Source organism: Lemur catta, chromosome 7 (genome assembly GCF_020740605.2).
Source record: "Lemur catta isolate mLemCat1 chromosome 7, mLemCat1.pri, whole genome shotgun sequence".
Lineage (NCBI taxonomy): Eukaryota > Metazoa > Chordata > Mammalia > Primates > Lemuridae > Lemur > Lemur catta.
Window position 1 is genome coordinate 74,675,723 of NC_059134.1, and position 13,783 is coordinate 74,689,505.

Below are 13,783 nucleotides of genomic sequence, written 5' to 3' on the forward strand. Positions count from 1 at the left end.
AAAGAGCATGTGAAAATTCCTGTGAAGAGAGGAAACGATGACACTTTACATGTAACCTAAACTTTTACACCCCCACAATATGCTGAAATAAGAATAAAAAAAAAAAAGAAAGCAGACAAAGCCAATGTGGTTGCAGCAGAGCTGGTGCGAACAGGATTGAAGCAAAATCATGTTGGGCAGTTAGGTGGAGGCCAGGCTATGCTGGGCCTTTGAGGTCATGTTGAAAATGTTTGTCTGCATTTTAAAACCAATGGGAACTATCCAAAGAGTTTTTTACCAGGTATGGAAAAAGATAAGATTTGTATTCTTAAAATGTTGCTCTAAATGGAAGGTGGGCAACAGTGATTTGAGGAGATACATGGGGAAGCTATAACAGTGGCCTATGCAAGAAATAAGGGTGGTGGCACTGGAAATGGAAATATGGAAATGAATTTGAGAGATACTTAGGAAGAAAACTCAACAAGACTTTATGATGGATTACTTATAAAGGGTTAAGGGAGAAGAAGGTATCAAAAATGAATAATAATTGCATGGCTCTGTTTCTTCTGCCATGGTTTGACAGTGACTACCTTGGATGAATCTACCATCCTATAAAGTTAGGCTACTTACAACCTCTGTGTTCCCATTTCTTCATTTAGAAAATAAGGATGATAATAATACTCATATGGATGATGTAATATACTTCTGCAGTATCTAATATTACTTATGTTAAAATCCCAATTATTAGTGCTGTTTAGAAAAGGAAGAGAAAAAAATTGACTAGTTTCTTAAAAATTAAATACATTAGAAACATTTATTTTTAGCCACGATGGAGTAGTCCCATTCCTCCTAGGTCCTTCCTCTTACAACTAAAAAACCCCTGGAAGATGCAGGAGACCAGCAGTGTTAAAGGTTTACAATGCACCTTCCCATTTCCTTTCTGGTAAATCTTCCAAAGTGGGCCTGAAGCATGCCATCCAGGGCCCTCCTTTTCCTCTTTTCACTGAGCAACAGAGTTCTTAGCAGAGGAGAACAGGTATACTAAACGGCTGTCTTAAACTGAGAGAAGAGGTTTCAGATGAGGAAGAGTCATCACAAGAACTCTGGTAACATGAAAAAACAAGCTGTTTTGACATTCTCAATGGATCACAAAGGTTCTCCAGCAGTAGACTCTAGCCAAAAGGAAATTGTTGAAATGTCAGAGTACGGATGTCAAGTAAGATAATGGGAATGATGATAAAGTTGAAAAGCAACACAAGGAAACCAAGAAAATAATTCAGGACATGAATGAAAAATTCACTAAAAAGATAGATAGTATAAGAAAAAAATATAACAGGGCTTCTAGAAATTAAAGAGTCATTTAGGGAATTTCAAAAATCAGTAGAAAGTTTTAACATCAGAGTAGACAGAAGAAAGCAGAAGAAAGAATTTCAGAGCTTCAAGACAAGGCTTTAGAATTAACTCAATCAGTCAAAAATGTAGAAGAAAGAGTCAAGAAAAATGAACAACCTCTCCAAGAAATATCAGACTGTGTAAAGTGAACTAATAGAAGAATCATTGGTATCCTTGAAGGAGAAGAAGAAAAAAGCAAAAAGCCTGGGGAACCTATTTTTGAGGTTATAACTGAGGAAAACTTCCATGGTATAGCTAGAGATTTAGACATTCAGATACAAGAAGGTCATCAAATACCTGGAAGGTTCACAGAAAATAAGACATCAGCAAGGCATATGGTTATCAGTCTGGTTAAAGTTAAAGTGAAGGAGAAAATTCTATAAACTGTGAAATGAAAGTATCAAGTAATTTACAAAGGAAAACAGAATAAAAGCATATGTCTCATCAGAAACCTTACAAGCCAGAAAGGATTGGAGTCTCATTTTTAGTCTTCTTAAACAGAATGACAGTCAGCCAAGAACTCTGTATCCTGTAAAACAAAGTTTCATAAAGGAAGTAGAAATAAAGTTTTTCCCAGACAAGCACATATTAAAGGAATTTGTTACCAGTAGACCTGCTGTACAAGAAATGCTTAAAAGTGTTCTCTACGTGGAACAGGACAATCAATATCCATCACTGTAAAAATACCTGAAAGTTAAAACAGCTCTTATAAAACAGTAACACAAAAGAGAAAATAAATCAATGAGGTAACAACCAACATTATGAACAGAACAAAATCTCACATATCAACACTATCATTGAATGTAAATGGTTTTAATGCTCCATTTAAAATATATAAATTGGCTGAATGGATAAAAGCAAATAACGCAAATATATACTGTTTCCAGAAAACACATTAAACTTGCAAAGATTCTCATGGACTCAAGGTAAATGGGTGGAAAAAATATTCCAGGAAATGGAAACCAAAAACCAAAAGGACTAGCTAATCTCATATCAGATAAAATAGACTTTAAATCAACAACGATTAAAAAAGACAAAAGCCATCATTATGTAATTATAAAGGGAGCAATTCAACAAGAAGATACAACAACCCTAATACATATATACCTAATGTAGGAGTTCCCAGACCCATAAAACAAATTCCACTAGATATAAGCAAGGAAATAAACAGCAGCATCATAATAGCTGGGGTATTCAACAATCCACCCATAGAACTGGACATATTATCAAAGCAGAATATTAACAAAGAAATACTGGAATTAAATGGAATTCTAGAACAAATGGACCTAACAGACACTTACAAAACAATGTACCTCAAAATTGCAGAATGTACATTTTTCTCATCAGCACATGGGACATTTTGCAATATAGATCATATGTTAGGCCACAAAACAAGTCTCAGAGAATTCAGGAAAATCACAGTCATACCCTATATCTTCTCAGACCATAATGGAATAAAACTAGAAATCAATTCCTGAGAGGAACTCTCAGATCTCCACAAAGTCATGGAAATTAAACAATGTACTGCTGAACATCCTTGAGTCAATGATAAAATCAAGATGGAAATAAAAATTTTTCAGGTTGAATGACAAAAACAACACAAGGTTCCAAAATGTCTTGAATATAGAAAAAAGCAGTGCTAGGAGGGAGCTAATAGCCTTAAATGGTTACATCAAAAAGACAGAGAGATCACAAATTAACAACTTAATCTCACACCTCAAGGAATGAGAAAAAGAACAAACCAAACTCAAAGTTAGCAGAAGAAAAGAATTAACAAAGCTCAGAACAGAACGAAACAACATGGCAACCAAAAAAAAAGAAAAAAAAAAATACAAAGGATCAACAGAACAAAGATGTTTATTTGAAAAGATAAACAAAATTAATAGAACATTAGCTAGACTAATCAGAAATAGAAGAAAAGGGACTCAAATGAGCTCTGTTAGAAATGCAAAAGGAGACTTTACAATTGATACCACAGAAATACAAAATATTATCCTTGACTAGTATGAAAACGTCTACTAAAAAATCTACAGGAAATGGCTAAATTTTTAGAAACTCACAACCTCCCAACTTTGAATCAGGAAGAAATAGAAATCCTGAACAGATCAATGTTGAGTAGAAACATTGAGATGGTAATAAAAAATCTCCCAATAAAAAAGAGCGCCAGACCAGACAGATTCACAGCTGAATGCTATCAGACCTACAAAGAACTTGCACCTATGCTACTGAAACTGTTCCATAATATCAAAAAGCAAGGAATCATCCCTAACTCATGCTATGAATTCAGTGTCACTCTGACACCAAAGGCAGGAAAAGAAACAACAAAAGAGAAGAGTATAGACCAATATCCCTCATGAACATAGGTGCAAAAACCCTCAAGAAAATACTAGCATACCAAATCCAACAGCACATCAAAAGATAGTTCACTATGATCAAGTGAGTTTCATCCCAAGGATGCAAGAATGGTTCAACATATGCAAATCAATGAATGTGATTCACCACATAAAAAGAATTATTAATAAAAACAAGAACCATATGATCATCCTAGTAGATACAGAAAAACCATTTATTAAAATTCAGTACCCCTTCCTGATAAAAACCCTCAAATAACTAGGCATAGAAGGAACATATCTCAAAATAATAAAAGTCATATATGACAAACCCACAGCCAACATCTTACTGCATGGGGAAAAGTTGAAAGCATTCCTCCTAAGAACCAGAACAAAACAAGGATTACCTCTGGCTTCACTATGTTTAACATAGTACTGAAAGTCCTAGCCATAGCAATCAGGCAAGCAAAACAAACAAAGGAACTCTAAATCAGGAAGGAGGAATCAAACTATTCCTATTTGTTGATGATATGACCCCAAACCCCAAAGACTCCACCAAAAGACTCCTAGAATTAATAAATAAGTAATATCTCGGGTGACAAAATTAATGTACACAAATCAGTAGCATTTCTATGTACTAATTAGTCAAGTGAGAGTCAAATCAAGAACTCAATACATTTTACAGTAGTTGTAAAAAATATCTAGGCATATGCTTCATTAAGGAGGTACAAGATCTCTACAAGAACTGCAAAACACTGATGATAGAAATCATAGCAAACAAATGGAAAAACATCCCATCTCATGGATTGGAAGAATCAACATTGTTAAAATGTCCATATTGACCAAAGTGATTTACAGATTCAACACAATTACCATCAAAATACCAATGTCATTTTCCACATATCTAGAAAAAATAACTGTAAAGTGCATATGGAACCAAAAAGCCCGAATAGCCGAAGCCATCACGAGCAACAAGAACAAATCTGGAGGTATCAAATTACCTGCCTTCAAATTGTACTACACTGCTATAGTAACCAAAACAGCATGGTACTGCTATAAAGGTAAACACATAGACAAATGGAAAAGAATAGAGAACTCAGAAATATAACCCAATAACTATGACCAACTGAATTTTGACAAAGCAGACAAAAACATACACCGGGGAAAGGATGCCCTATTCAATAAATGCTGCTGGGAAAACTGGATAGCCACATGTAGAAGAATGACAGAGGATCCCTATCTCTCACCATATGCAACAATTAACTCAAGATGGGTTAAGGACTTGCATTTTAGGACCTGAAACTAAAAATTCTAGAAGAAAACATAGGGAAAACTATTCTGGACATTGGCCTAGGCAAAGAATTTATGACTAAGACCTCAAAAGAAAACACAGCAACAACAAAAATAAATTAATTAAAAAGTTTCTGCACAGAAAAAAAGAAAAAAATCACCACAGTAAACAGATAATCTAAAGAATGGGAGAAAATATTCATGAACTATACATCTGACAAGGGGCTAACCTCCAGAATCTACAAAGAACCCAAACAAATCAGCAAGAAAAGAACAACCCCATCAAAAAGTGGGCAAAAGACCTGAACGTATTATTTTCAAAAGAAGATAGACAAATGGCCTACAAACAAATGAAAAAATACTCAATACTAGTAATCATTCAGAAACGCAAATTAAAACCTCAATGAGATACCACCTTACCCCTGTCAGAATGACCATCATCAAAAAGTCAAAAAACTGTATATGTTGGCACAGATGCAGTGAAAAGGGAATGCTTATATATTCTTGGTGGGAATGTAAATTTGTACAATGAATGTGGAAAGCAGTATGGACACTCCTCAAAGAACTAAAAGTATACCTACCATTTAATCTAGCAATCCCACTACAGTGTATCTGCTATCTACTGAAAGGAAAATGTCACTTTTTCAAAAAGACACCTGCACTAGAATGTTTATCACAGCACAATTCACAATGACAAAGGTATGGAATCAACCTATGTGCCCATCCACTGATGAGTTAATAAAATATGGGAGGTGTGTGTGTGTATGTGTATGTGTGTGTGTGTGTGTGTGTGTGTGTGTACCATACAGTACTACTCGGCTATAAAAAGGAATGAAATGTCTTTTGTGGCACCTTGGATGGAACTGGAGGCCATTATCCTAAGTGAAGTATCTTAGGAATGAGAAAACAAAAACCAAATGTTCTCACTTGTAGGTGGGAGCTAAACGAATGGTATGTATGGCCATAAAGTGGTATAATGGACATTGAAAACTTAGAAAGGGGATGGTGGGATGGGGCTGAGGAATAAAAATTTGCCTGTCAGGTACAATATACACTATTCTGGTGCTAGGTGCACTGAAAGCCCTGACTTCAGCATTATACAATTCATCTGTGTAATAAACAACTATTGTACTCCTTAAATATATTGAGATAAATAAATCATAGCTCACTGCAACCTCAAACTCCTGGGCTCAAGTGATCCTCCTGCCTCAGCCTCCTGAGTAGCTGGGACTGCAGGTACATGCCATGACACCCATCTAGTTTTTCTATTTTTAGTAGAAATGGGGTCTCACTCCTGCTCAGGCTGGTTTCAAACTCCTGAGCTCAAGCAGTCCTCCAGCCTTGGCCTCCCAGAGTGATAGAATTACAGTCATGAGCCACCACACTTGGCCATTTCTGCTTTTTTGATGTAGGCATTGATTGCTATAAACTTGCCTCTTAATACTGCTTTTTCTGTATCCCATAGGTTTTAATATGTTGCATTTCAGTTAAGAAGGGCCAAAGACAGGGGAGAGGAACAGATGTTTTGTTTATGATAGGAACTGACCAACCAAAAAGAGGTAGAGAAACCACAAACTGGAGATATGGTTAGGTTCCTGGGTGGGGTGAACTAGAACAAACTAGAACAGGCACAGTGGGACATTTCAAGTGTCCTTAACTGCCCCAGGGTTCATTACCATCTAATTTGCATTGCAGTTTTGACCCCCCAATGGACTTTCATGAAGGATTCTGGGACAATACATGTGCATAGACTAAGAGAGTTGTATAAGGAAACCTGTCCATCACCCAAGAGCGGGAAAAGGGAAACTCCACCTACAGGGAGAGTGGCAGTCCAGTTATAAGTGTGTGCTAAAAACCCAGGGTCATCTCCACTCAAAGAGATAGACCTGTTCTCTCTCTGGAACATACTGTGCTTAACAAATCTTGGTGCTTGGCTCGCTTGTATCTATCTGTTTGGCCTGCTCATTTATTCTGTGGACTCAGACTCAGTAACCATTCTTTGATACTGAGATAAGAACCAGGAAACACATGAACCTGACATTTCTATTTTTATTTGCTTCAAGAATTTTTAAAATTTTACTCTTAATTTCTTTATTGACTCATTTGTCATTCAGGGGCATGTTATTTAATTTCCATGTATCTGTACAGCTTCTGAAGTTCCTCTTGATATTGATTTCTAGTTTTAGTCCATTGTTGGTCCAAAAAATACTTGAGATGATTTTGATTTTTAAAAATGTGTTGAGACTTATTTTGTGGTTTGACATATGGTCTAGCCTAGAGAATATTCCATGTGCTGATAAGAAGAATGTGTATTCTGCTTAAGTAGAATGAAATGTTCTTTAAATGTCTGGTATGTCCATATTGTCCATAGTTCAGCTTAAGTTCAATGTTTCCTTGTGGATTTTTGTCTAGATTATCTGTCCAATGCTGAGAATGGAGCGTTTAAGTCCTTGACTATTACTGCATTGCAATCTGTTTCTTCCTTTAGCTGTAATAATATTTATAATAAATGTATAATTGTTATATCCCAACCTTCTTTGTCTCTTTTTTTTTTTAAGTTTAAAGTCTATTTTATCTTATATAAGTATAACTGCTCCTGCTCACTTTTGTCCCTGTGTGTAGAGCATGTTTTTCCATCTCTTTACTTTTAGTTGGTGCATATTTTTACCAACAAAATGAGTTTCTTATAGGTAGCATGTAGTTGCATCTTGTTTTTTTTTTTTTTTTTTAATTCATTCAGCCAGTCTGTACCTTTTAGTTGGGGAATTTAAACCATTTAAATTCAGGGTTGTTATTGATAGGTGAGAATACTCCTGTCATTTTGTTAATTGCCTTCTGATTATTTTGTATATCCTTTTTTATTTCTTTCTCTCTTGTTTATGTTTGTCATTTGGTGGTTTTCTGTAATGGTAACATTTTCTTCCTTTCTCTGTCTCATTTTTGTATCTGCTCTACCAGTGAATTTTATACTTTCATGTGTTTTCATGAAGGCATATATTGTCTTTTCACTTACAGATGTAAGATTCCCTATAGCATTTCTTGTAAGGCAGGTCTAGTGGTGATAAATTCACTCAGTTTTTGCTTGTCTGGGAAAAAGTTTATTTCTCATTTATGTCTGAAAGATAGATTTGTTCAGTATAGTATTCTTGACTGCCAGTTTTTGTTTTTTTTTTCTTTCACTATTTTGAATATATCATCCTATTCTCTTCTGGCCTGTAAGTTTTCTCCTGGGAAATCTGCTGTTGGTCTGATAGGGTTTTCCTTAGATGTGATTTGATGCTTTATTTCTTGCTATTTTTAGAATTCTCTCTTTGACTTTTGAAAATTTGATTTTAATATGCTTTGTAGAGGACCTTTTTGGGTTGAATTTGTTTGAGGGATCTTTGAGCTTCCTTATGTGAATGTCCATATCTCTCCCAAGAATTGGGAAATTTTCTGCCATTATTTTATTAAATATATTTTCTATGCCTTTTCCCATCTCTCCTTCTGGAACTCCTAAAATTCAAATACATATTTGCTTAATGGTTTTCCATGTGTCCCATAAGCTTAATTCATTCTTTATTTTTTATTTTTATTTTTTGTCTTCCTGGGGTTTGCAAAAGACCTGTCTTCAAGTTTAGAAATTATTTCTTCTGCTTAATTTAGTCTATTATTGAAGCTTTCAGTTGTATTATTTTATTCATTTAATTGTTGAGTTCCATAATTTCTCTCTCTCTCTCTTTTTTTTTTTTTGGTGATATCTATCTCTGTTGAATTTCTTACCCAGATCCTACATTATTTTCCTGATTTAGCTGAATTGACTGTGGTCTTTTGTATTTTGCTCAGTTTTCTTAACATCATTATTTTAAATTCCTTTTTACCCCTTTAATAGACTTTATTTTCTTTGGAGTTTGTTACTGGAAAATTATTGTGTTCATTTGGAGTTGTCATATTTTCTTGCTTTTTCATGTTTCCTGTGTCACTATATTGTTATCTGTGTATCTGGCATAACAGATACACCAATTCCAATTTTTTGGAGTTGCTTTTGTAGGGAAAGACTTTTTTCTTAGATGTGTTCTATAGTGTTGATTGGGTGTGGTACTTTGGCTTTGGGTCTGGGTGGATACAGTATTGTAGTCTTTGTGTGATTTCTTCAGGTGTAATCAATTTTTATGGTGTCTACGAGTGCCTCAGTTGCCTAGGCTGCAGTTTTAGAGGTCATGGCATAGCTTCGCTGGGGGTAGAAACATAAAGAGGCTAGTCTTAATGCCCTAGGGTGAAGAGTGCATGTATATACACAGAGTAGCTCTGCTGTTGGAGAGAGTGGAGACACTGGGCACTGGTGGGCCATGAGTGAACAAGTCCTCAGGCCTCTGTGTTGCACATTCAGGCCCATGGCAGTTCTGCCTTTGGAGAAGGTGGGGATGCCAGCATTGATGGCAGGCTGTTCCCCAGGGTATATTGTGCTACATGGGCTCAGATGCCATGGCTGTGACTACACCACTATGTCCAGCTGGTGTCACAATGCTCCAGCTTTCTGGGTGGATGTGGTGTCAGCAGGGCCCCAGGACATGCAGGCACTATTGGGCCCCAGGATACCATGCATTCTGGTGGTAACTCCACCCTTAAAATGACATTGTATTTCAATGGTCTGGATCTGGGGGAGTGGAGGTGACCCGGTGTGAATACCCTCTCTGGAAATATGCAGTTGCTTACATCCTAAGCAACTGCTTGTACTGGGCTCAGGTCCTTTGAAGGCTGTGGAGTCTTCTATAGCTAGGATTGCAGATGTCTGTGGTGGGAATATAGACTGCTGGGGCTCTCCCACTTTCCTTTTTCTCACAATGAGGAGTCCCTCTTGGCTTCAAGCTAATAAATGCTGGGTGATTTTTACCCTCTCTATGCTGCCATCCTGAGTTTCTCTGCCTTAGAGGATCTTTATCACTTTTCTGCTGAATTACAGTGTTCTCCTTTAGATCTCTGTTTGATGTATGGTTATCTATTTGTTGTTTGTATCCTTCTTTGTGCAAGAGATGAGTGCTGGGCACCTCTAATCAGTCATCTTGGTGACATCTCTCTGAACTAGTTTTAACTACCATCCATTGATTAAGTCTGCCCACAAGTAATTGTAGCAGCAGCAGTATTAATAGTAGTGGTAATAACAACAATGATAATAATATAACTTAATCTTGTAGATTACTTACTAGTTGCAATGTGCTATAACAAGTGTTCTGCCTATATTAACTGGTTTAATTCTCACAACAATCCCAGGTGATAGGTTCTGTTATTATCCACATATGACAATTATGAAACTAAGACACAGCAAGGTTGAGTAACTCACTCAAGTTTGTATAGCTGGTTATTACCAAGCCTAATATCTTCTAACCCAGGATGTGTGGTTCTGAAGTCTGTGCTTTAAACTTCTATGCCAGTCCATCTCTGCCTTTTGCAGCATCTCCAGCAGCTGGAAAGGAATACGATATTTTTAAAAGGAAACTGTGTTTTCTTTGGCTCTCCCTGTCAAATACAGTTTTGAAGGTGTTAGTCACTTTGAAAGCTTGGGCATGACTATACAAAATGAAATGTGGAGATTTTATAGCCTTGGTCCTTTTGGAATAGGTTATATCTTCTCAGAAAGTATGTAGGATCTCTCAATGGGAATTTGGGGCTAGAAGAGGACAGTCTTCATCTTCGGTGTTATGGAATAACTTCCATATGTCTTGGTTTCGTTTTAGCCACATCTAAATTAAGTTCCAACTGCTCAGTGATGTGTTTGTTCATCCAGTGTTTGTACTCACAAATCTGAGTTCCCCTACTGCCCAGTCCTGTGATCATAGGTGGGTTATTTGATGTCTTTTTATTTCAGCTCCTTCATTGTAAAATCAGCAAACTTACTTCATCTGATTGTTGGGTGAATTAAATGATATATGTAGAATATTTTGTTCAGTACTTGGCGCTTTCTAGGTTCAATACCATTATGTGAAGTACTGATAGTTACAGTGAGGATTGTAGAAAATAGGTTACAATTCCTCTCTTCAAGTCAATTAGTTAATTAAGGCATAAATGATAAAGCTTGCAAATATCATCATAATGCATTATGATATGATTACCTCCAAAGAGGTAAATACATTAAATTTTATGAAAGTTCCAAGATGGGTGAAATTCATGGTCTAGAGAGAAAGGTGTGGAAGGCTTCACAAGTGTAGCCAGAGTATGGGTTTGAAGTATTGTTTGAAGGCTGGCAGGGTCACAGGTATACCATCTATACTGGGAGAGTATTTGGGGTTAGGGAAACAACATGAAAAACAGAGAAGTAGGAACAAACTCATATATTTACAGGACAGTGTTGAGGCTACCTCATCAGAGAAAAGGGTTTATTTCAAGCCTGTTGAGAGAAAAGACCAGGTAGGTAAGGACGGGCCAGACTTTTGGAATGTTGCACAAAACCATACCTTTCTCTACCCTGTTCTTTTGCCTGAAGTGCCCTTCATGGGCAACTCTAATTGAGAAAACCATGACCATTCTTGAAAGACCAGTTCAAATATTACCTCTTGCAAGAAGACTTTTCTCTTCTCTCCATTAGAAGGAATTTCATCTCTCCAATGAACTCTTAGCCTAGTTTATCTTTATTCCACTTATTTAGCATGACCACACATTCTGGCTTGCCAAGGTCATTCTGAGTTATGCATGTTATCCCAATGTAATTATTAGTGGAGCACCCTTTCATTCTAAAGTATGTTCTGTTTTTATGATAAAATATAAGGTCAACTACTTATAACTCTTATCACTTCTCTCTTGTGTTCCAGTTAGTTACCCCTATTAAAATGGTCATGTCAGCAGAGACTGTAACTACTCATCTTTGATATTCCCAATAAAGACCATAATAATTATTTATTAAATGAATTTAAATTAGGAGACTGAAAACACTGGGAGTCTAAGTCTGTATTCTTAGGCTTTTTTGTGTGCCTAATATCATCTGGTATTACACTGGCACATAACTAGGTGCTTGATAGGTTTGCAAATTTGATTAGACATCCACAGGGTTACACCATTTCTGGAGTGTGCTGGAGATGACTTTAGCACAAATTAGAATTGTGTCCTCATAAATCTTCTCTTTTTTTCTCACTGCTCGCATGTTTCTCACTGACAGTTTGGGTTGGTTTTAAGGCCTAAAGAAAAATTTTCTTTGGAAAATCCGAGGTGTTAAATCAAGAGTCAAATGTATATGTCTTTACTCCAGTTGTGCATATATGACTAAAACAGTTGCAGTTTACAGTATTTAAACTTTTTAATTACTAAGTCCATGTAAGGAAATTTAAAATAAAAATTAAGAAGATGGAAGAAATTTCAATTGATTGGAACATTGATTTAATAGTTCACTTAACAAATTATATTGAATTTTTAGTTTTGTTCCAATTAGTATTATTTCTTTGGGGTTTCTAGCTTGTATTTCTACTCTTGTTTTTATAACTTTTTATGATTTAAATGGCCCTACTGGATTTTTTTTCTTAAAATGTCTAAGAAGTTATACTAGCAGATGTTAAAAGGAATAAAGGGTTTAAACTTGTCATAATGCTTATTTGCAGAGTGGTCATTTGGATAACTTTATATGCTGATTATGAAGTGTCCTAACTATGAGGGGAAATTGTAGTTAGTTGTGAATTCTTGGTTTCTAACTTGGAATCTTTCCATCTGTTTTGTAGGGTTAGAGCCATTTCCCTCCATGTTTTGTGGATTAAGGATGCCATAGTTATTTGAACTTATATAACCATATCACTAAACATTAGGCAACAACCCTGAGGTTAGATTCTGAACCCTATAGAGTGGAGTATATGGGAAATTAGAGTTAAACTGCTGAGGGCCCTGAAACGGAGTCTCTAGAGTAAATAAATTCCTTTCCTAAATGCAGCACAACCCTGTGCTCACCAGCATTCCCATGACCAGAGCTACTCCTTTGAAATACTTGTTGGTAAACATTCCTTTGTTAGGCTATATTCATGGGCTTTCCTCTTCAGATTTATTCTCTTTGATTTAAAGAAACCATGGAATCTCTATTGGTTTGTTTCTTTTTCTTCTTAACCTTAGAGAAAATTTTCTCAACCTTGGCACTGCCAACATTTCAGGCAAGTTAATTCTTTGTTGTTGGGTTTTTTGCCCATTTTAAGTTGCTTAGTAGCATCCCTAACCTCTATCCACTAGGTTCTAGTGGCACTTCCTGTCCCCAACTATGGCAACTCAAAATACCCTCAGACACGTCAAATGTTTCCAAGGGAAGGGGGTGCAAAATTGCCCCTGGTTGAGACCCATTGCCTTGGAACCTCTGTGGAAAACTTTTTAGGAGGTAGAAGAAACAACGACCTTAGAGCAGCGGTTACCAATCATTTGACTTACATAAGTTGTTTGGCTCCTCTGCCACTATTTCTTTACCTGCAAAGTGGGGATGATAACATCTTGCAGGGTTTAGATTTCAACAGAAACTACCAGGCACATAGTAAGGTCCTGACACATGATAGTCACTGTCATTCTTATTTGATGAGTTTCAGCTAACTTTTCCAAACCAGTGATTCCAACCTAAGAAAGGGTGTCTCTCTTTCTCTTTCACCCTACAAACAGAACACGATGAATGTGGCAGCGGGCAGCACAACTGTGATGAGAATGCCATCTGCACCAACACTGTCCAGGGACATAGCTGCACCTGCAAACCAGGCTACGTGGGAAATGGGACCATCTGCAGAGGTAGGCTTGCTGCCTTAGGGGTGAGCTGTGAGCTGCTGCCCTGCCTGGGCTGTTGGTGCTGATGTGGCAGACCCTTT

At 36.6% G+C, this 13,783-nt stretch overlaps 1 protein-coding gene across 3 annotated transcripts in view; it reads left to right on the forward strand.

Annotated features, from left to right (window-relative positions):
• NELL1 (neural EGFL like 1) overlaps positions 1-13,783 on the forward strand; it is a 714,969-nt gene that overhangs the window by 440,174 nt on the left and 261,012 nt on the right. For all 3 annotated transcript variants that reach the window (XM_045557684.1, XM_045557686.1, XM_045557685.1), the window contains one exon: positions 13,584-13,706. In XM_045557684.1, coding sequence (XP_045413640.1) covers positions 13,584-13,706 — 123 coding nt within the window. The remainder of the gene's footprint in view (positions 1-13,583; positions 13,707-13,783) is intronic.